At 49.9% G+C, this 23,842-nt stretch overlaps 1 protein-coding gene across 2 annotated transcripts in view; it reads left to right on the top strand.

Moving 5' to 3' along the window:
• The window catches only part of SLC39A11 (solute carrier family 39 member 11), a 77,999-nt gene extending 54,648 nt beyond the window's left edge, over positions 1-23,351 (top strand). For both annotated transcript variants that reach the window (XM_064728658.1, XM_064728656.1), the window contains exons 7-10: positions 10,010-10,079; positions 19,615-19,713; positions 20,873-21,031; positions 21,788-23,351. In XM_064728658.1, the coding sequence (XP_064584728.1) occupies positions 10,010-10,079; positions 19,615-19,713; positions 20,873-21,031; positions 21,788-21,866 (407 nt within the window). In that variant the 3' untranslated portion in view covers positions 21,867-23,351. The remainder of the gene's footprint in view (positions 1-10,009; positions 10,080-19,614; positions 19,714-20,872; positions 21,032-21,787) is intronic.
• The last annotated feature ends 491 nt before the right edge of the window (positions 23,352-23,842 follow it).

Below are 23,842 nucleotides of genomic sequence, written 5' to 3'. Positions count from 1 at the left end.
AGCTCCTGGCAGTGACAGAATCCAAGGGAACACACTCAGATCTGCTGCCTGTTCCCTCCTCCAGCCCTTCCTGCTGCTCCTGGCTGGGAATTGCCTCTTCCAGCACCTTTGGGTGCCCCCGTGGGCCGGCAGCTGCCTGGGGCTGCCTGATGCTGATAAGGAGCTGGGAGTTAATGATTTGCTGCTCTCCTTGCATCACCAGCACGAGCTGTTCCTGGGCATGAACCTGCTCCAGTTTGTCAGCAGCAGCAAAACATTTCTGCCTCCTCCTCCTCGTGCTCCTCATGCCTCTTTTTTTGTTAATTAATTCCAGGGGGATAATTGGGGTGCTGTAGTTCAGCTTTCCAGGTGGTGCTGGGAGAGGAAAGGGCCTGGCAAGGAAAGGTGAGGAAGGAGCTTTAAATGAGACACACACCAAAAAAAAACCCCCAAACAAACAAACAAAAAAACAACCAACCTTTTGTTGGAATTGTTTTGGGGACTTGGAGCCCTAAAGGGGATGAACTCCCTTTTATTGGGATTGTTTTAGGGATTTGGAATCCTAAAGTGAATGAGCTCCCTTTTTATTGGAATTGATTTAGGGACTTGGAGCCCTAAAGGGGATGAGCTCCCTTTTATTGGAATTGTTCTATACAACTGGAATTGTTTTATTGGAATTGTTCTATAAAATCAGGTGGATTTCTTTAAAAACCAGGTGGAATTCTTTCAATTCAGGTGGAATTCTTTCAATTTAGGTGGGGTTCTTTAAATTCCACTGGAATGGAATTAATGGAACTTGGAGATTCCCTAAGGGGGATGAGCTCCCCTTTTATTGGAATTATTTTAGGGACTTGCAGCCCTAAAGGGGATGAGCTCCCTTTTATTGGAATTGTTCTATACAACTGGAATTGTTTTATTGGAATTGTTCTATAAAATCAGGTGGAGTTTTTAAAAAATGAGGTGGAATTCTATAAAATTGGGTGGAATTCTTTCAAATTAGGCAGAGTTCTTTCAATTCAGGTGGAATTCTTTAAATTTAGGTGGGGTTCTTTAAATTCCACTGGAATGGAATTAATGGAACTTGGAGATTCCCTAAGGGGGATGAGCTCCCTTTTATTGGAATTGTTCTATACAACTGGAATTGTTTTATTGGAATTGTTCTATAAAATCAGGTGGATTTCTTTAAAAACCAGGTGGATTTCTTTCAATTCAGGTGGAATTCTTTAAAAATCGGGCGGAATTCTTTAAAATTAGGCGGGGTTCTTTCAATTCAGGTGGAATTCTTTAAATTTAGGTGGGGTTCTTTAAATTCCACTGGAATGGAATTAATGGAACTTGGAGATTCCCTTAGGGCGATGAGCTCCCCTTTTATTGGAATTATTTTAGGGACTTGCAGCCCTAAAGGGAATGAGCTCCCCTCTATTGGAATTGTCCTATACAATTAGAATTGTTTTATTGGAATTGTTCTATAAAATCATGTGGATTTCTTTAAAAAACAGGTGTAATTATATAAAATTACATAAACATATATATTATAAATATAAAAATATATATTTTATATAAAATATAAAATCTTTAAATTCCACTGGAATGGAATTAGTGGAACTTGGAGATTCCCCAAGGGGGATGAGCTCCCCTTTTACTGGAATTGTTTTAGGGACTTGCAGCCCTAAAGGGGATGAGCTCCCCTCTATTGGAATTGTCCTATACAACTGGAATTGTTCTATAAAATCATGTGGATTTAAAAAACATATGTAATTATATAAAATTACATAAACATATATATTATAAATATAAAAATATATATAAAAATATATATTTTATATAAAATATAAAATCTTTAAATTCCACTGGAATGGAATTAATGGAACTTGGAGATTCCCTAAGGGGGATGAGCTCCCCTTTTATTGGAATTGTCCTATACAATTGGAATTGTTTTATTGGAATTGTTCTATAAAATCATGTGGATTTCTTTAAAAAACAGGTGTAATTATATAAAATTACATAAACATATATATTATAAATATAAAAAATATATAAATATATTTTATATAAAATATAAAATCTTTAAATTCCACTGGAATGGAATTAGTGGAACTTGGAGATTCCCTAAGGGGGATGAGCTCCCCTTTTACTGGAATTGTTTTAGGGACTTGCAGCCTGTTTTTGGGGCTCTGTCTGTGTTTTCAGGCTGGGAGCAGCTTCGGGAGGAGGGAAGGGGATGGAACCCCCAGCCCCTGGGTGTTTGTGGGGAAAGGTTGGATCATTTGCTCCAGAGCTGGGAATGCCAATGGAAAGGATAAATTGATAATGACAGGAGGTGCCAAACTGCAGACTCTCGCTGCTAATTAATATTCATAGATGCCAGCTTTAGCAGAACATTAATTATGTATTTAATCAAGCCCTGTTTATTCTGGTTTTGCTTTGTACCTTGGGTGGCTGTTAAGCTGAAGACTTCGGATTAATTAAAATGTTACTGCTGTACCACAAATAACAATTAGTGAGGTGTGAGCTGAGCAGCCCTGCCTTTGTGTGGGGAGGGGAGGGAACACCCAGGACCCCCCAGGACCCCCCAGGACCCCCCAGGACCCCCCAGGACCCTCCCTGCCACCAGGGCTGGATTCTGGGGTGCTCCTGGGGGGCTCTGCCCTGCTCCCAGCTCTGCTGCCTGATTCCAGGCTGCTGCAGGAGCCCCCCTGATCCTGGGCTGGATTTGGGGTTGGGGATGAAGGGAAGAAGCTGTTGGAGCAGATTTGGGCTGGATTTGGGGTTAGGGTTGAAATGAGGGAGCTGTGGAGCAGATTGGCTGATTTGGGTTAGGTGAATGAGGGGTTCTGGACAATTGGCTGGTTTTGGGGTTAGGATGAATGAGGGGTTGGAAATCCTGGGCTGGATTGGGTTGGGTGAAGGGGGGTTAGGACAGATTGGGCTGGATTTGGGCTGGTTGAAATGAGGGGGTTCAGGATCAGATTTGGGCTGGATTTGGGTTAGGGTGAAATGAGGGGGTTCGGGACAGATTTGGGCTGGATTTGGGTTAGGGTGAAGAGGGGGTTAGCAGATTTGGGCTGAATTGGGGGTTAGGGATGGAATGAGGGGGTTCAGGAACAGCTCCTGGGCTGGATTTGGGGTTAGGGATGAAGGGAAGGGGCTGTGGAGCAGATTTGGGCTGGATTTGGGGTTGGGGATGAAATGAGGGGGTTCAGGAGCAGCTTTGGGCTGGATTTGGGGTTTAAGGGAGAAATGAGGGGGTTCAGGAGCAGATTTGGGCTGGATTTGGGGTTTAGGGGTGAATTGAGGGGTTCAGGATCAGATTTGGGCTGGATTTGGGTTTAGGGTGAATGAGGGGTTCAGGATCAGATTTGGGCTGGATTTGGGGTTTAGGGGTGAATGAGGGGGTTCAGGATCAGCTTTGGGCTGGATTTGGGGTAGGGTGAATTGAGGGGTTCAGGATCAGATTTGGGCTGGATTTGGGGCTGGGTGTGAAATGAGGGGGTTCAGGATCAGCTTTGGGCTGGATTTGGGGGGTGAATTGAGGGGGTTCAGGATCAGATTTTGGGGTGGATTGGGGTTAGGGGTGAAATTGAGGGGGTTCTGGAGCAGATTTGGGCTGGATTTGGGGCTGGGTGTGAAATGAGGGGGTTCAGGAGCAGCTTTGGGCTGGATTTGGGGTTTAGGGGTGAAATGAGGGGGTTCAGGATCAGATTTGGGCTGGATTTGGGTTTGGGGGTGAAATGAGGGGGTTCAGGATCAGATTTGGGCTGGATTTGGGGTTCTGGAGCAGCTTTGGGCCGCAGGGGGACCCGAGCAGGCCCCGGCTCCGTGCTGCGCTGGCAGATTGCAGTTCCTGCAGGAAAGGGAGGTGATTTCCAGGCTGCTGCTTTGTCATTAGCAGAAATTGATTGGATTCCCCCTCGTGGGACGGGGCTGGGCCCCCCCAGGGAAGGGCAACGAGTGCCAGATTGCATCTCAATTACCAGCAGCTCTGATCCTTGATATGAACATTCTCCCAGCCCCATCAAAAACCCCGGGAACGCTCGTTTGGAATTATCTTTGGTGGGGCTGCTGAAACTGAGGCTGTTTTCCAGTTTAATGGGGGTTTGGGGGCTCAGCAGAGCTGCTCCCATCCATCTGTGCCTCGTCTGGGGATGCCTCTGCTGGAATTCCAGCATCCCTGCTGCTCCTGGAGCACCCCAGCCCTGCTGGGATGGGGAGGAAGAGGAGGAAGAGGAGGAAGAGGCAGCCTGGCATCCCCAGGAGGATGCAGGGAAGGGACGCTGCCATCCTCCTCCCCTTACTTTCATTTCCTGTGAGGAATTTGTGATCCAGGCAATAAATCCCTGAAATTCATCCCTTCAACCATTCCCCCCACCCCAGCGTTTTCCTTACACGGGGATTTCAAGGCGCACCAAATGATTTCCAGTGGGAAACTTGAGCAGAAGGTGAAGCCCCGGGGCTGGAAAATTCCGTGGGATTGGAGGGGATGGAGCAGGAATTCCATGGGATGGAGCAGGAATTCCATGGGATGGAGCAGGAATTCCATGGGATTGCAGGGAATGGAGCAACAATTCCATGGGATTGCAGGGAATGGAGCAACAATTCCATGGGATTGCAGGGAATGGAGCAGCAATTCAGAGAGGGACACAAGTGACATTCTCAGGAATCAGGTGACATTCTCAGGTGAGGAACGAAGGTGCCATCCCCAGATTTGGGTGATGTTCTCAGTAAAGAGCACAGGTGACATCCTCAGGTGACATCCTCAGGGTTCAGGTGGCATTCTCAGGTTTGGGTGATGCTCTCAGTGAGGGACACAGGTGAGGTGACATCCTCAGGGCTCAGGTGACATTCTCAGGTTTGGGACACAGGTGACATTCTCAGGTGAGGGACACAGGTGACATTCTCAGGTGAGGGACACAGGTGACATTCTCAAGCTGCTTCTCCCAAGCTGCTTTTGGTTCCTTTTGGCTCCGTGGTCCCAGCCCAGCTCCCTCAGGGCTCCCCCTGAACTGAAGGAAATTCCCATTTTCCAACTGGGGAGTTTCCCTCAGGCTGGGGGGGTCTCTGATGTCCCCCTGTCCCCAGCTCATCTGGAGGCAGCCACTGATAACACATCAATGTTTTGTCAGCAGCAAGGTGACAAAGTCAATTAAACCCAGGATTTTCTGCGGAAAAATGCAATTAAACCCAGGATTTTCAGCAGCAAAAGACAATTAAACACAGGATTTTCTGCAGCTGGGATGAAATTTTCCACTGAAATATTCATGTGGGAGCTGCCTCTCTGCCTTGTCCCCACCAGAGCTCAGGTCTGTCACGTTCAACTCGCTGAGCAGTGGCCTGAGAAAGCATTTCTGTGCTGGGAATGAAAGTTTAAATATCTCTGATGGATTCAGGTGCTGTGGGGTCAGGAGAGCTCAGCTCCGGCTGGGCCAGGCCCTGCTTTAGCTCTGGGAATTTGGGAATTTGGGAATTTGGGGAAGAGTTCTGGGCTTGCAGAGAAGCATTCCCAGGATGGAGGAGCTTGGGGATGTTGGGCAGTTGCTGGAATTCTTTAAAAATCAGGTGGAGTTATTTAAAATCAGGTGCAGTTGTTTAAAAATCAGCTGGAGTTCTCTAAATTCAGGTGGAGTTCTTTCAAATCAGGTGGAAGTTCTTTAAAATCAGGTGAAATTCTTTAAATTCAGGTGGAGTTCTTTGAAAATCAGGTGGAATCCTTTAAAATCAGATGGAGTTCTTTAAATTCAGGTGGAGTTCTATAAAATCAGTGCAATTCATTAAAATCAGGTGGAGTTGTTTAAAAACCAGGTGTAATTCTATAAAATCAGGTGTAATTCTATAAAATCAGGTGGAGTTGTTTAAAAACCAGGTGTAATTCTATAAAACCAGGTGTAATTCTATAAAATCAGGTGTAATTCTATAAAATCAGGTGGAGGTTGAGCTGCCAGCTCCTGCTCGGCTGGAATTGAACTGAGCATTGAAATGAGGATTTGCTTCTGTGGCAGGAGGAGAAGAGAGGATGAGGAGGGGCTGAGGATGAGGATGGCTCTGAGGGGGTTAAACCCGGATCAGCAATGAGCAGGAATCTCCTCCTGAACGCCCCCAGACCCCTCAGGTGCTGCTGCAAACCTGGAGAATCCCTGGGATCCGCTAATCCTGGAGCAATAACCACAGAATGGTGATTCCTGGAGAGCCCCGGGGCTTCACACAGCTCTGAGTGAATGGCAGAGCTTAAACTCTTGGAGAAACCCAAAGCTCATTATGGCAGGATTAATTTCCCACTAGGAGCCAAGCAGCTCTTCCAAGGGCAGGATGAATTATGGATGAGAGCTTGGCAGCAGAAATGAGAATTTCCCTGGGCTGGGGCGGGAGCAGCAGCTCCAGAGCATCCATGGGAGGGGACGGGGGCACCCCCAGCCCTGGCAGGGCCTGGGGGGTCCCAGGGGTGTGGGATGGGCAGGTCCTGTGGGGTTTGGGGTCACTGGGCAGGGTTTGGGATCGCTGGGCAGGATTTGGGAGGTTTGTGCTGTAGGATGGGCAGATCCTGCAGGATTTGGGATCACTGGGCAGGATTTGGGATCACTGAGCAAAATTTGGATTCACTGAACAGGATTTAGGAGGTTGATGCTGTAGGATGGGCAGATCCTGCAGGATTTGGGATCACTGGGCAGGATTTGGGAATTATTGGTGCTGTGGGATTGCAGGTCCTTCAAGATTGCAGGATTTGGGATCACTGAGCAGGATTTGGGATCACTGGGCAGGATTTGGGAGCTGTTTTTGTAATGGGATTGCAGGTCCTGCAGGATTTGGGAACTCTTTGTGCTGTGGGATGTGCAGATCCTGCAGGATTTGGGATCACTGGGCAGGATTTGGGATTGCTGAGCAAAATTTGGGAACTGTTTTTGCTGTGGGATGTGCAGATTGTGCAGGATTTGGGATCACTGAGCAGATTGGAATTTGGTGCTGGATGTCAGTTTGCAAGATTGGATATGGCAGATTGGGAAGTTTTGCTATGGATTGCAGGCCGAAGATTTGGGATCATCATTGGGCAGGATTTGGGAGGTTGGTGCTAGTAGGACATGGCAAGTTTCCTGCAGGATTTGGGATCACTGGGCAGGATTTGGGATCACTGAGCAGGATTTGGGACCTGTTTTTGCTATGGGATTGCAGGTCCTGCAGGATTTGGGAACTCTTTGTGTCTGTGGGATGGCAGATTGTGCAGGATTTGGATACTGGGCAGGATTTGGAATCACTGGGCAGGATTTGGGATTGCTGAGCAAAATTTGGGAACTGTTTTTGCTGTGGGATGTGCAGATTGTGCAGGATTTGGGATCACTGAGCAGGATTTGGGAATTCTCGGTGCCTTGGGATGTGCAGGTCTTGCAAGATTTGGAATCACTGGGCAGGATTTGGGAAGTGGTTTTGCTATGGGATTGCAGGTCCTGCAGGATTTGGGATCACTGGGCAGGACTTAGGCCGATTTTGGTTCCATCCAGGCCGATTTTGGTTCCATCCAGGCCGATTTTGGGTCCATCCAGGCCGATTTTGGTTCCATCCAGGCCAATTTTGGTTCCATCCAGGCCGATTTTGGTTCCATCCAGGCCGATTTTGGGTCCATCCAGGCCGATTTTGGTTCCATCCAGGCCGATTTTGGTTCCATCCAGGATCTTTTCCAGAGCTGTGCCCATTTCTGTGAGCCCCTGCCACTGGGGGATTTTAGGGCCAATTTTTTGGGATTTTTGGGATCTCCTTGCTGTGTTTTAGGGCCGGCTCTGAGGAGCTGCCAATGTTCGTGGCTCAGGGATGGGAATGTTGTGGTTTTCCCAGGCTCTGCTGCTTTTCCTGCGGTTTCCAAGGCAACTGGGAACTCTCAGGGCCACAAACACACCCAGGGTGCTTTTCCCACCTGCTGGAATGCTCACCTGAGCCCTCCTTGCAGGCTGGAAAATCCCTCCAGCTTTGAATTCCCCACCCCAAAAAATGGGGATTTTAAACCCAAAAATGGGGGCGTTAAACCCCAAAAAATAGGGATTTTAAACCCCAAAAATGTGTGTTTAAAACCCCAAAAATGAGGATTTTAGACCCCAAAAATAGGGGTTTAAACCCCCCAAAAGAAGGAGATTTTAAATCCCCAAAATGGGGGTTTTAAACACAAGAAATGGAGATTTTAAACTCCATAAATGGGGATTTTAAACACCAAAAATGTGTGTTTAAAACCCCAAATTAGATTAGACCCAAAAATAGGGGTTCAAACCCCCCAAAATAAGGAGATTTTAAATCCCCAAAATGGGGGTTTTAAACACAAGAAATGGGGATTTTAAACTCCATAAATGGGGATTTTAAACACCAAAAATGAGGGTTTTAAACCCCAAAAATAGGGGTTTAAACCCCTCAAAATAAGGAGATTTTAAATCCCCAAAATGGGGGTTTTAAACACAAGAAATGGGGATTTTAAACTCCATAAATGGGGATTTTAAACACCAAAAATAGGTTTAACCAAAATGTGTGTTTAAAACCCCAAAAATTGGATGTAGCCCAAAATAGGGTTTAAACCCTCAAAAATGGGATTTTGAATCCAAAAATGGGGGTTTAAAAAAAAATGGATTAAACTCCATAAAATGGGGATTTAGACACTAAAATGAGGGTTTTAAAACCAAATGGGTTAAACTCAAATGGATTAAACTCCAAAGGGTTAAAAAAATGGATTAAACTCAAATGGGTTTAAACCAAAAAAAGGGGATTTTAAACCTCCAAAATGGGGATTTTAAACACCATAAATGGGGAGTTTAAACCCCAAAAATGAGGATTATAAACCAAAGTGAAAAAATACCAAGGCTTTGATGCTTTCTGAAAAACAGTTTGTTTTTGTTTTGTTTTGTTTTGTTTTTTTTTTCTGGGAAGGCTTTTCAGCTGTTTTCCTTGGGGTTTATGGGATTAACTGTATCTAAAATTATGGGATTAGCTGTGTTTAAAATTATGGCATTAACTGTGTTTAAAATTATGGGGTTAGCTGTAACACACAGTAATCTGCGGGGCAGGGATTTTCACGTGGAATTTGGGTTTCCTTTGCTCTGCAGCCTCTCCTTGCATGCGGTCCCTGTGTCAGCTGGCTCAGACTGTCTGAGAGTTACAAGATTTTATCCTTCCCTTTCCCTTCCCTTTCCTTCCCTTCCCTTCCCTTCCCTTCCCTTCCCCCTTTTCCCCTTCCCTTCCCTTCCCTTCCCTTCCCTTCCCTTCCCTTCCCTTCCCTTCCTTCCCTTCCCTCCTTCCCTTCCTTCCCTTCCCTTCCCTTCCCTTTCCTTCCTTCCCTTCCCTTCCCTTCCTTCCTTCCTTCCCTTCCCTTCCCTTCCCTTCCTTCCCTTCCCTTCCCTTCCTTCCTTTCCTTTCCCTTTCCTTTCCTTTCCTTTCCTTTCCTTTCCTTTCCTTTCCTTTCCTTTCCTTTCCTTTCCTTTCCTTTCCTTTCCTTTCCTTTCCTTTCCTTTCCTTTCCTTTCCTTTCCTTTCCTTTCCTTTCCTTTCCTTTCCTTTCCTTTCCTTTCCTTTCCTTTCCTTTCCTTTCCTTTCCTTTCCTTTCCTTTCCTTTCCTTTCCTTTCCTTTCCTTTCCTTTCCTTTTTCCTTTCCTTTCCTTTCCTTTCCTTTCCTTTCCTTTCCTTTCCTTTCCTTTTTCCTTTCCTTTCCTTTCCTTTCCTTTCCTTTCCTTTCCTTCCTTTCCTTTCCTTTCCTTTCCTTTCCTTTCCTTTCCTTTCCCTTCCTTTCCTTTCCTTTCCCTTCCCTTCCTTTCCCTTTTCCCTTTTCCCTTTTCCCTTTTCCCTTTTCCCTTTTCCCTTTTCCCTTTTCCCTTTTCCCTTCCTTATTCTTTTAGTACAGCTTTAGTAGATAATTTTCTTTTAATATAATATATATATCATAAAATAATAAATGAGCCTTCAAGATTCTCATCTCTCCCCTCACCCTGGTACCCCTGCAAACGCCACCACCCCACAGGGCTGCACCTCACTGGTCCTTACTGGTCCTTACTGGTTTTTCCCTGCCGTTTCAGAGGGCCTGGCAGTGGGAGTTGGCTTTGGAGCCGTTGGCAAATCCGCGTCTGCCACGTTCCAGAGTGCCAGGTAAGAGCTGGTCCTGCTTTTGGTGGGTTCCTTTGGAGAGGCACCCGTGGGTGCTGCTGGCCCTCAGGAGGGGGTTTTGGGGTGTCCATCCCCTCCCTGCTCCTGTTAAAGGGAAAATAAACCTGGAGTGGAGCTGGAAAAATGGGAGGAAAGGATGATAGACCTGGAGTGGAGCTGGAAAAATGGGAGGAAAGGATGATAAACCTGGAACAGAGCTGGAAAAATGGGAGGAAAGGATGATAGACCTGGAGTGGAGCTGGAGAAACGGGAGGAAGGGGAAACAAACCTGGAGAAATGGGAGGAAGGGATAATGAACCTGGAGAAATGGGAGGAAGGGATGATAAACCTGAAGTGGAACTGGAAGAAATGGGAGAAAAGGAAAATAAACCTGGAGCAGAACTGGAGAAAGGGGAGGAAGGGAAAATAAACCTGGAGAAATGGGAGGAAAGGGTGATAAACCTGGAGTGGAGCTGGAAAAATGGGAGGAAAGGATGATAGACCTGGAACAGAGCTGGAAAAATGGGAGGAAAGGATGATAGACCTGGAGCAGAGCTGGAGAAACGGAAGGAAGGGGAAACAAACCTGGAGAAATGGGAGGAAGGGATGATAAACCTGAAGTGGAGCTGGAAGAAATGGGAGCAAAGGAAAATAAACCTGGAGCAGAACTGGAGAAATGGGAGGAAGGGAAAATAAACCTGAAGTGGAGCTGGAAAAAAATGGGAGGAAGGGAAAATAAACCTGGAGAAATGGGAGGAAGGGATAATGAACCTGGGTAAATGGGAGGAAGGGATGATAAACCTGAAATGGAGCTGGAAAAAATGGGAAGAAAGGATAATAAACGTGGAGCAGAAATGGAGAAACAAGAGGATGGGAAAATAAATCTGGAGTGGAGCTGGAGGAACGGGAGGAAGGGAAAATGAGCCCGGAGGAACGGGAGGAAGGGAAAATGAGCCCGGAGGAACGGGAGGAAGGGGTGACAGAGCCGGGGCTGGGCTGCGGGAGCTGCCGGGGCTTTGGCTCCTCTCGGTGGCCGCCCTGCTCACGGCAGCTCCTGCTGGCTCCGCCCGGCTTCTGCTTTTCCCTGGGATTTGAGGCTGTTCTGGCTCCCGAGGAGAATGGGATCGGTTTTGGGGAGAAATTCCTCCCGGTGAAGGTGGGGAGGGCCCTGGGGCAGCTTGGGAGGGGTCCCTGGGTGGATCTTTGAGGTCCTTTCCATCCCAAACCATTCCATGATTCCTGCTGAAGGATCTGTGGGGTCCCACAGCTGATTTGGGGTCCATCCAGGCGGATTTTGGGTCCATCCAGGCGGATTTTGGGTCCATCCAGGCGGATTTTGGGTCCATCCAGGTGGATTTTGGGTCCATCCAGGCGGATTTTGGGTCCATCCAGGCGGATTTTGGGTCCATCCAGGCGGATTTTGGGTCCATCCAGGCTGATTTTGGGTCCATCCAGGCTGATTTTGGGTCCATCCAGGCTGTCCAGCCCTTTCTCTGTCCATGCTCAAGCTGTGCCCCACAGAGGCACATCCCAAACCTTCCATTCCTATTCCCTGTCCCATCCCAGAGCCCAGGGAGAAGAGCAGGATCCTCCAGCTTTACACCCTGGGAGTAAAGAGCAGGATCCTCCAGTTTTACACCCTGGGAGTAAAGAGCAGGATCCTCCAGCTTTACACCCTGGGAGTAGAGAGCAGGATCCTCCAGCTTTACTCCCTGGGAGTAGAGAGCAGGATCCTCCAGCTTTACTCCCTGGGAGTAAAGAGCAGGATACTCCAGCTTTACTCCCTGGGAGTAGAGAGGAGGATCCTCCAGCTTTACTCCCTGGGAGTAAAGAGCAGGATCCTCCAGTTTTACACCCTGGGAGTAAAGAGCAGGATCCTCCAGCTTTACTCCCTGGGAGTAAAGAGCAGGATCCTCCAGCTTTACTCCCTGGGATTAAAGAGCAGGATCCTCCAGCTTTACTCCCTGGGAGTAAAGAGCAGGATCCTCCAGCTTTACTCCCTGCTCCCCTCAGCTCTGGCAATAAAAGGCTCTTCACAAAGGCAGCAGAGCTGCAAAAAAATGAGATTTTGGATGTGCTGGATCAGCTCAGGCATCCTGGGAATGCCTGGGATCTGGGAGGGTGCTGGGATTCCTCATCCTGCCCAGGATCCTGGGATTCTCCATCATCCAGGATCCTGGGCAGGATAGAGAATCCTGCTGATTTAGGATGGATCCAGGCTCATTTTGCACCTCTCCAGGCAGATTTTGGGTCCATCCAGGCTGATCCCAGTTCGTCTAGGATCTCAGGATTCCAGTCTTGCCCAGGATCCTGGGATTCTCCATCCTGCCCATCATCCCAGCTCCTCCAGGATCCCAGGATTCTCCATCCTGTCCAGGATCCCGACATTCCCACCCTGCCATCACCCCAGCTCATCCAGGATCCCAGGATTCCCATCCTGTCCATCATCCAGGACCCCGGGATTCTCCATCCTGTCCATCACCCAGGACCCGGGATTCTCCATTCTGTCCATCATCCAGGATCCCGGGATTCCCATCCTGTCCATCATCCAGGATCCCGGGATTCCCATCTTGTCCATCATCCAGGATCCCGGGATTCCCATCCTGTCCATCATCCAGGATCCCAGGATTCTCCATCCTGCCCAGGATCCCAGATGATGGAGAATCCCAGGATCCTGGGGAGGATGAGGAATCCCAGCACCCTCCCAGATCCCAGGCATTCCCAGGATGCCTGAGCTGATCCAGCACATCCAAAATCTCATTTTTTTGCAGCTCTGCTGCCTTTGGGACATTCCCACCCTGCCCATCATCCCAGCTCCTCCAGGACCCCAGGATTCCCATCCTGTCCATCATCCAGGATCCCGGGATTCCCATCCTGTCCATCATCCAGGATCCCGGGATTCCCATCCTGTCCATCATCCAGGATCCCGGGATTCCCATCTTGTCCATCATCCAGGATCCCGGGATTCCCATCCTGTCCATCATCCAGGATCCCGGGATTCCCATCCTGTCCATCACCCAGGATCCCGGGATTCTCCATCCATCTCGGGATTCCCCTCCCGGCCCTTCCCGGGATTCTCCTGCGTTTCTTTGCTGCCACCGGGTGTTCGGCTCCGCTCCTGCGCCCGGGATGCTCCGGGAGCTGCGGCGGGATCAGAGCCCCCGGGCGGGATTTTCACACGTGGGGAGAACACACGGAGAGGCCGGGAATGGGAACGGGAATGGGGATGGGGATGGGAACGGGAATGGGAATGGGAACGGGAATGGGAATGGGAACCAGATGGAGCTGGAGCTGCTGGGAGCAGCATGGGCGGGATTGGAAAGGGACACACAGGGGACAGGCAAATCCTGAATCTGCCCCTCCCAAATCCTGAATCTGCCCCTCCCAAATCCTGAATCTCCACCTTCCAAATCCACAGGATTCTGGAACTGGTGGCAGGGAAGGATCCTGGTGCTCTTGGCATCCTGGTATTCCTGAGTCCTGGCATTTCTGCTCCTGAATCTGCATCTTCCAAATCCCAAATCTTCCCCTCCCAAATCCTAAATCGGCATCTCCGAAATCCCAAATCGGCACCTCCCGAATCCTGAATCTGCATCTCCCAAATCCTAAATCGACATCTCCCAAATCCCAAATCTTCCCCTCCCGAATCCTGAATCTGCATCTCCTGAATCCTGAATCTGCATCTCCCAAATCCTAAATCGACATCTCCCAAATCCCAAATCAGCATCTCCAAAATCCCAAATCGGCACCTCCCGAATCCTGAATCTGCATCTCCCGAGTCCTGAATCTGCATCGCCCAAATCCTAAATCGACATCTCCCAAACCCCAAATCTTCCCCTCCCAAATCTCAAATGTACATCTCCGAAATCCTGAATCTGCATCTCCCTAATCCCAAATCTGCATCTCCCAAATCCGCCCCTCCCAACCCCCAGGAGCCGTTTCTGTCTGCAGGAGCCCATCCCTGTGCGAGCACACAAAACCCAAATCTGATTCCTACAGAGCTTTGCTGCTTCCTGAGGATTTTTTCCTAAAAATCCTTCACATTTCCAATGGGAACAGGTTTGCTCCAGGCTCTCTGTGGGTGCAGGGGAAATTCAGATTTTTGATGGGGCAGATTTACCTTGGGAATGCCCAGCTCAGCCTGGTGTGGGTTCCCATGGCCCATCCACCCCCATGCTCAATTTCCTGCATGAAATCTCAGTTGGGACAGAGGGGAAAGGAGCAGGAGTGAGCAGGGCAGGGATGGAAACAGAATTATTCCCCCCTGGATGTGCTGGGGATGTTCCTCCAGCCCGCACAATGGGTTCCATTCATGCTGGGATCTGCTGTGCCCACGGATTTGTTTCCTGTCCAGCAGAGGAGCCCCGGCCTCGCAGGGCTTGGAAAATGTTATTGCACGGGACAGACTGTGCCTCCCACGCTGGGTCTGTCAGCTGGGGAAAAAGGGGAAAAAAAGGAAAAAAAAAAAGGAAAAAAAGAGGAAAAAATAAAGGAAAAAAGGGGAAATTGAGGAAAAAAAGAGGAAAAAAGAAAAAATGAAGGGGAAATAAAAGAAAAAAAGAAAAAAAAAAGAGGAAAAAATAAAGGGAAAAAAGGAAAAAATAAAGGGAAAAAAAGGGAAAAAAGGAAAAAAAGGAAAAAGGAAAAATAAAGGAAAAAAAGGAAAAATGAAGGAAAAAAAGGAAAAAAAAAGGGAAATAAAGAAAAAGGGGAAAAAAAGGGAAAAAAAAGGAAAAAAAGAGGAAAAAATAAAGGGAAAAAAGGAAAAAATAAAGGGAAAAGTAAAGAAAAAAAAGGGAAAAATAAAGGAAAAAATAAAGGAGGAAAAAGAGAAAAAAAAAGGAAAAAAGACAAGAAAAAAAAGGGGGAAAAAAGGAAGAAAAGGAAAAAAAAAGGTTTGATTAATGTGGGGAGATTGAAACCAGGCAAAACGTTGCTAGTGTTTATCATGGGGACGAATAGGAGCCATCGGGCACAGACACTGAGGGTCTCGCTCACAGATCGGCTCTGAAGCCGTGGTAGAACGGGTCTAACAAGGTTTAAAAGGGGAGCAGCTGGTAGAACAGGTTAAAAGGGGAGGGAAGTAAGAAGTGTGGAAAGGCCTAACAGGAAGCAGCTGTAGAACAGATTAACAGGAACGGGAAAGGAGAACTGGTTAAACTTGTGTGAAACAGGTCTAACAGGGGAGCAAAGGAAAGGAAAGCTGGTGTAAACCTGTGTGGAACAAGGTTAAACAGGGGGAAAAAGGGAAGGAACAGCTGTGTAGAACAGGGTCTAACAAGGTTTAACAGGGAAGCAGCTGTGTAGAACAGGGTTTAACAGGGGAGTAGAGGGAAGTAGAAGTTGTGTGGAACAGGGCCTAACAGGGAAGCAGCTGTATGGAATGGGGTTAAACAGAGGAGCAGTTGTAAAAGGGTCTAAAAGGAGCAGCTGTGTAGAACATGGTTTAACAGGGAGACTGTATGGACAGGGTTTATATGAGGAGAACAGGTAAGGAAGCTGGGGTAAACTTGTGTGGACAGGGTTTAACAGGGGAGAACAGGGAAGGAACAGCTGTGTAGAACAGGGTTTAACAGGGGAGCAGCTGCTTGGAACAGGTTCCAACAGGGGGAACAGGTAAGGAGAAGCTGGGTGTTAAACTTGTGTGGAACAGGGTCTAACAGAGGAGCAGAGGAAGAGCAGCTTGTGGAAGAAGAGGGCAACAGGGAAGGACAGCTGTGTGAACAGGGTCTAACAGGTTAAAGGAAGCGGTAGAACAGGTTAACAGGAGTAAGGGAAGTAGATTTGTGTAGAACGGCCTAACAGTGGAAGCAGCTGTATGAACGGGGGTAAACAGAGGAGAACTTGTAGACGGGTCTAACGGACACTGTGTGGAACAGGTTCTAACAGGGGGAACAGGGAGGGAGAAGCTGGGTGTTTAACTTGTGTGGAACAGGGTCTAACAGAGGAGCAGAAGGAAGAAGCAGCTCTGTGGAAGAAGAGGGGGGAACAGCTGTGTAGAACAGGGTCTAACAGAGGAGCAGCTGTGTAGAACCCGGCCTAACAGGGGAGCAGCTGTTTGGAACAGGGTCCAACAGGTAGGGCAGGTCCGGGGAAAGGGCCCCGTGAGCTCCTTCCCACCTGCAGCCCTGATCAAACACCTCTGCGGGCGGCCCGGGGGCGGCCGTGATGCAATCGCAGCAGCCCCAAACAATCGCTCCTTTCAGGCACCGATAACAATCCCAACAGTATGGAAGGGCTGCCATGCAAGAATACACATGCACATTCTCCACCGCGGGGAACTGAAAGCCCGAGTGAAAAGGGGCTTGTTAAGAATATGTAGCCTGCTTTCATAATCACTCCCTCAAAGAATGGGCCCTTGAAAACAAGGCTTTAGGCTTATAGAAGGCTTTCTGTGCCTTGACCTTGCAAATATGCAGAGATGCCAACTTTTTTTTTTTTTTTTTCCTTTTTGCAAGTGAACTTGGAGTTTCTCAGCGTGGAGCCGGAGCAGTTGGCAGCAGAGGGGGGCAGCAGCTCCAGCCTGGGATGTTCCATGGGGAACCCCAACATAGGGCGTGGATTCACCTTTTCTTCCCCAAAAACTGGGCTCTGCTGCATGGCAGGATGGGCCAAGGGCAGGGCAGAGCTCTGGGGGTTCTGTGTCCAGTTTGGGGCAGTTTTAGGGGATGTGGTTTTCCCATGGCTGTCACCAACCTGGTTTTACAGACGGGGAAGTTGAGGCAGAGCTGGGAAAGGCAACACATCCAGTGTGTGTCGGGTGCTTGGTGCTTCCAAGGACACTGAGGGTGTTGTAGACACGTGGAGGAATCACCCAGGGGACATTTCTGTGCTGTGACAGAGCCTGGGGACACTGTGGCACATCCCCAGGCTGAGTCTGGTGGGATTTTTCCCTGGATGTGTTTCTGTGGGACCAGCTGAGGTTTGTAGGTTGGGGATGAGCTGCAGGTTGTCCTGCCCCATGCACAGAATCCCAGCATCACCGAGGTTGGAAAAGCTCTCCAAGGTCCAACCTGTGCCTGTCCCCACCTTGTCACCAGCCCAGAGCACCCAGTGCCGCATCCTTGGGGTGGCAAAAATCCGACCAGATGGGATCTGAGTCCCCCACCTCTGTACCCCTTTCCCCACCTTTCTTCTCCTCTCTTTGGGACCCCAAACCCTTCACTCCATGGATTTTCGTGGTGGCTCATGGCTGTCCCCCGTGTCCCTGTGCCACCCGGGTGTCCCTGTGCTGTGTTTTTATCAATGTATTCCCTCGCTGCAGCAGCAGCAGCCGGGGGAAGCCTTCCAAGAGTCCGCACCTATTCCCGTCAAAAGGCGCCTTTGTTCCCCGGGCACAATGACACAGTGACACAAGGCGGCTTTGATCGCTGCTGCTGCCGCGGGGCTGCCGCGGGGGAAGGAAGGTGTGAGCTGAGCCCGCCCGAGGGAGGGGATGGCCCTGGGGATGGAGTGTCGGCTCGGGATAGGATATCCCTTGGGATGGAGTGTTCCCTGGGATGGGGATATCCTTTGGGATGGAGTATCCTTTGGGATGGAAATTTCCCTTGGGATGGAGTATCTCTGGGATGGAGTGTCCTTTGGGACAGGATACCCCTTGGGATGGAGTGTCCCCTGGGATGGGAGTGTCCCTTGGGATGGAGTGTTCCCTGAGATGGGGATATCCTTTGGGATGGAGTATCTCTGGGATGGAGTGTCCTTTGGGACAGGATACCCCTTGGGATGGAGTGTCCCTGGGATGGGATTGCCTTGGGATGGGAATTTCCCTTGGATGGGATATCTTTGGGATGGAGTGTCCTTTGGGAAGGAAATCCCCTGGGATGGAGTGTCCCTTGAGATGGGGATATCCTTTGGGATGGAAATTTCCCTTGGGATGGAGTATCTCTGGGATGGAGTGTCCTTTGGGACAGGAATACCCTTTGGGATGGGTGTTCCCGGGAGGATATCCTTTGGGATGGAAATTTCCCTTGGGATGGAGTGTCCTTTGGGACAGGATACCCCTTGGGCTGGAAGTATCCCTTGGGATAGGATGTCCCTTGAGATGGAGAATCCCTTGGGATGGAGCATCCTTTGGGACAGGGTGTCCCTTGGGACAGGACTGTCCCTTTGGATGTGCAGTCCTTTGGGGTGGAAATATCCCAAAGGATATTCCATCCCTTGGGACAGCACATGCTTTGGGATGGAATATCCTTTGGGGCAGGATGAAGTGTCCCTCCTGCCCCTCGGGGGTCAGCCTGGGGGTCCCAATTCCCGCTGGGACCGGGATGGGGGGAGCTCCCCACGCTGTCCACACAGACCCCTCCATTCACAGCTCCCTGCCCGCTCATTTGTCGTGGCCAGGAGCAGCAATCGCTGCTTTGTGCTGAGCCAGGGAAGGAGGGGAAAAAACCCAACCCCAGAGCGCAGACAGCGGCTGCAGTGTTTGCCGGCAGGGATGGTTTTCCCCCTCCGTCCTCCCTCTCTTCGCTGGAATAATGTTTGTGATTGTAATGGCCTGTCCTGCCCAGGGAAAGCCCAGAGCCTCCCTCCCTTCCCCTCCCCTGCTCTGGAAACCCTGGGAGAAGTTTAAACAACCCCGAGAGGTTTTTTCTCACCGGGCTTATTTTACTCACAGGAAACGAGGGGGTGTAAAGAGGGAGCTGCAGCTGTTGGCAGAGCAGGACTGAGCTGGGAGAGGCTCTGGGGGTCACTCAGAGCCCAAACCCCCCCTGCTGGAGCCCCCCAGGGTGCTCCCACTCTTGGTGTCCCCCAGTGCCACCAACAGAGCCCAGGAAGGTGGAGACATTGGAGAAATGCTCACAGGGTGGGACAGGGATGTGTGGGGAGCCCATGGCACAAACACGAACCCTTTTTGGTGCCTGAAATGTTCCCCCAAAATCCCAAACTCCTGCAGGGGTGGAAGGGAGGGAGGTGGATGTGCCAGCCATGCACAGCCCCAGCAAAAACCCAATTCTTCCCTGTGAGTACAAAATCCTTCCCTGGCAGGGTGGGGATGCCCTGGGATGGAATTCCCAGAGCAGCTGGGGCTGCCCCTGCATCCCTGGCAGTGCCCAAGGCCGGGCTGGAGCAGCCTGGCATAGCTGGAGGTGTCCCTGCCGTGCCAGGGGCTGGGATGGGATGGGATTTAAAATCCCTTCCCACCCAAAGCGTTCCAGGAGTCTGGGATTCCATGACTGGTGCACAGCCCCGCTCTCCCCTCTGCTGAGTTTGATGCTGGAATTTCCAAAGTGTTCCCTTTCCATGGGATGCAAAAGGGGGAAAAGAGGGAGAGCAAAAAAGAGGGAAAGCAAAAAAAAAAAAAGGAAAGCAGAAAGAGAGGGAAAGCAGAAAAAGAGGGAATCCTTGGGCTGGAATCCCTCCAGAGCCTCCCAGGACAAGCTCTGGGGGATGGAATTTGCTGGGATCCTGTTAAATCTGGGCACTGGGGCTGGGAGCATTTCCACTGAATCTTTAATCGTGTCCCTTTTTCCCAGCAGTTTATCCCAGGCTGAGCTTTGCCCCTAACATAAATAAATTGATCTATTTGTGCTTTTTTTAGGAATTTAGCCATTGGGATTGGCATCCAGAACTTCCCAGAGGGCCTGGCTGTCAGCCTGCCCCTGCGTGGCGCTGGATTTTCCACCTGGAAAGCGTTCTGGTGAGCTGTGCTCCAGGGAAAGGAGCCTGCAGCAGCCCCTCGTGCCTCTGATCCTCCCCACATCCATGGGACGGAGCCCGTGGGATGGGATTGCTCTGGGTCTGCTGTGTTCCCTGTGCTGCTGCAGCTCTCCAGCACTGTCCTGCTCCTTCCACAGCCTCCAGGCTCAGATCCCAGATCCTGGATCCCAGGGGATGCATCCCTGATCCCAACCATCACCATATCCCAGAGATGATCCCTGATCCCAACCATCACCATATCCCAGAGATGAATCCCTGATCCCAACCATCACCATATCCCAGAGATCAATCCCTGATCCCAACAGGTCACCCCATCCCATGATCCCTGAATCCCATGCCCTGAATCCCTGATCCCAACCATCACCACATCCCAGGGATCAATCCCTGATCCCAGCAATCACCACATCCCATTTCAGTGCTGTGCTGAGCTCCAGATCCTGCTCTCCTTTACTACTATTATTATTACTATTATTATTATTATTATTATTATTATTATTATTATTATTATTATTATTATTATTATTATTATGCCACCTCATTTTTCTTTCCCTTCAGGCTGCATTTCAACCCCACCTCTATTTTTTCCCTTTTCCCAGAGGTGCAAAAGCCAAGGGCACAAACCCTGGGAGCAGGAGCTGCGTTCCTGCCCCTGCCCTGCTCTGGGTGATGGATGGAGGGCGGGGGAGGCTCCCAAACTGCTCCAAAGTTTTGTTTTCCTTTCCTCCCACCCACCTCCTTCAGTGCTGGGAAGGGATTTCCCATGGTCCAGAGGGGTGGAAAAGAAAAAGGAGTGGGCAGGATGTGGCTTTATCCTGCTTGAGGCTGGGGCCAGGCTGGGATTGAGTTGCGCTGATTGGAAATGTTCCCTCTGCCTGGGAGCTGGATCCCCAACTCCCACAGAGCTGCTGGGGGCAGGAATCAGATCCTGCCTGGGAAACTCAGCTGGGAAATTGTCACAATTGTTCCGTCAAACCCTTTCCTGTCACCATAATCCAGGTGTGGCAGTGTCCGGCTCCCCCGGGTCACCGGGAACAGGGACACGGCAGGGATGGGGTGGCGTGAGCCCCCTGATCCCTTTGGGATGGCTGTGCCAGCCCTGCCCCAGCTCTCCAGCGCTGTTGTGGCTGTTTGTCTGGCAGGTATGGGCAGCTGAGCGGGATGGTGGAGCCCCTGGCCGGGCTCCTGGGCGCCTTTGCCGTGGTGCTGGCGGAGCCGCTCCTGCCCTACGCGCTGGGGTTCGCCGCTGGAGCCATGGTCTACGTGGTGATGGACGACATCATCCCCGAGGCACAGACCAGGTGAGACCCCCCCTCACCTGTGCGAGGGTCCCAGTCACCCCTGGGAACAAGGAGCGTCCGTGGGAAGAGGGAGTTTGGGAGCAGAGGGGATTTAAACACCCAGCCAAGCCTGGGAAGTGGAGATGTGGAGTGATTGCAGGGTCCCAGGATGAGGGAAGAGATGAGGATCTGGCTCCATGTTTCTGAAAGCTGATTTATTATTTTATTATATATACTATATTAAAACTATACTAAAAGAATAGAAGAAAAGATTTCATCAGAAGGCTTGAAAGGAAAGGAATGGAATGATAATAAAATCTTGTGACTGGCCAGCGAGTCTGACACAGCCAGACTGTGATTTGCCATTAATTAGAAACAATCACATGGACCAATCACAGATGCACATGTTGCATTCCACAGCAGCAGATAATAATTGCTTACATTTTGTTCCTGAGGCCTCCCAGCTTCTCAGGAGAAAAAATCCTAGAAAAAAGAATTTTTCATAAAATGTGTCTGTGACAGAGATGGGCTCTGCTCCTTGCCTGGATAGAGGGGCTGGGAATCCTCCAGGCAGAAAACTGAGAGAAAAGGGGAAAATTATCCCGTGGAGATGGGGTTTGGGATCCTGGGGGGTCAGGATGCAGCCAAGGGATTGCTGAGGTCCCTCCCCATGGGCAGGAGGGCTCAGGATCATCGGGGCTGGGATGGGACATTCCCTGCTCCAACATTCCCTGCTCCAACATTCCCTGCTCCAACATTTCTCCCTTCTCCCTGCAGTGGCAACGGCAAGTTGGCATCCTGGACCTCCATCCTGGGCTTTGTGGTGATGATGTCCCTGGACGTGGGGCTGGGCTAGGGCAGAGCTGCATGGCCAGAGGACACAGCAGAGCCCCGCGCCGCGGGATCGGAGCCGCGCACAGCCCGGGACTGGAGCTGTACATAGAATTTTGGGATCTGGTTTGGTGTTGATTTCCTCTGATTTTGCATCTCCCCCTCCCCTCTGAGTTCCCGGCGATGGTTTCCAAGCACAAATACGGGTGGGTCCTCCCAGATCCTGGTTTGGTTTTCCTCTTGGGAGGGGCGTTGGATGAATGCTGGGCTGGTTTCTCCAGGGAATTTGGGATTTTGATCCTCTCTGTTCTGGCAGAGGTTGGGAATTCCCTGCCCCGTGTGGAGGCTGGTCTGGGGTCTTGAAATGGAGAAATCTCCTTATGGAGAGTGGAGTTGCACCCTTTTTTGGGAAGGTTGAAGGCATTGGGACTGTGATGAGCCATGGGATCACAGGTCTTCCACACCCTGCTGCTCCTCAGGAACGCTGCAGGGATTGCTTTGGATGCCTGGAGATAGTCCAGGCAAATAAAGATGAATTTTCTTGGGATCTCTGCAAGAGGGAAATGTCATTTTTTCCTGAATGTGTCTCAGAGGGGCACTGCTCCGATGTTCTGGGGTTTTCTCTAGGAAAAACCCCCAAAAAAGGAGGATTTGAGTGTTTTCCATGCATTCCATGTGGAGCTGTCTGGGCTGCCCAAGGGATTCTGGATTTCAGCTGCTGCTTCCAGCAATCAGAGCTCCCTGAAGGGCCAAGCCAGGGTTCTCCTGCTCACCTGCAGGAAGGGCAGGAGCACTGGGGCATTCCAGGATGAATTAATGAATTAATCCCTCGGGATGAATTAATTATCCCACTGGAGATAATTCAGAACCATTCATGGACAGAACCATGCATGGACATTCCTGCCTCTTCTCCTGCTGCTTCCCAAGCATTTCTTGTGGAATGGCTCTTCCTGAGCGGTGAGGATTGATCCCCAATCCCAAGCTTTTCTTGTGGAATGGCTTTTCCTGAGCAGTGAGGATTGATCCCCAATCCCAAGCTTTTCTTGTGGAATGGCTTTTCCTGAGAGGTGAGGATTGATCCCCAATCCCAAGCATTTCTTGTGGAATGGCTTTTCCTGAGCAGTGAGGATTGATCCCCAATCCTGGATTGGGCAGGCTGAGGGGTGAATCCTGCCCATCCCCGTGCCAGCCTTGGGGGATGCTGCAAATCCCAGCAACCCCTCGCTCCAATCTGCAGCACAAAGAGCTTCCCCAAACCCTCCTGTGGGATTATTTGGATCACCTGGCTGCTCAATCCCTCTGGAACTGGGGCTGGGATGTCCTGGGTCCCCCTTGAGTCCCCCCAAAGGGAACAGGCTGGAATAATCTGAGCTCTCCATTTTGTTCAGTCCTTGTTTTTTGGGATGGATTTCCTTTGTGTGTCCCTCTGGATGATCCAAAGCTCCTGTTTGCTGATGGATTTGACCTTTTAACTGTGATTGCTTCCAATAAATGGGAAATGGAGTTTGCACGGAGTTGTTTCCATGCCATAAATCCACGGATTGGATCCTCCTCCCTCCACTCTGCTGGGTTTCCTTCCTCCATCCTCACTGCTCCTGGCTTTCCAAGGTCCTCTCTTGGCTGGGAAAGCTTCCTTGGGGTTTGGAAAAGAAGGGAAAAGCCAAGGAAAGGCAGTTCCATCCTGGGTAAATCTTTTTTCTCTTTTCTCTTCTCTTCTCTTCTCTTCTCTTCTCTTCTCTTCTCTTCTCTTCTCTTCTCTTCTCTTCTCTTCTCTTCTCTTCTCTTCTCTTCTCTTCTCTTCTCTTCTCTTCTCTTCTCTTCTCTTCTCTTCTCTTCTCTTCTCTTCTCTTCTCTTCTCTTCTCTTCCTTCCCTTCCCTTCCCTTCCCTTCCCTTCCCTTCCCTTCCCTTCCCTTCCCTTCCCTTCCCTTCCTCCTTCCCTTCCCTTCCCTCTCCCTTCCCTTCCCTCCTCTCCTTCCCTTCCCTTCCCTTCCCTTCCCTTC

The sequence above is a fragment of the Zonotrichia leucophrys genome, chromosome 18, assembly GCF_028769735.1.
Source record: "Zonotrichia leucophrys gambelii isolate GWCS_2022_RI chromosome 18, RI_Zleu_2.0, whole genome shotgun sequence".
NCBI classification, from domain to species: Eukaryota; Metazoa; Chordata; class Aves; order Passeriformes; family Passerellidae; genus Zonotrichia; species Zonotrichia leucophrys.
The sequence above is the reverse complement of the archived record's forward strand: the minus strand, read 5'-3'. Positions and strand labels throughout refer to the sequence as shown.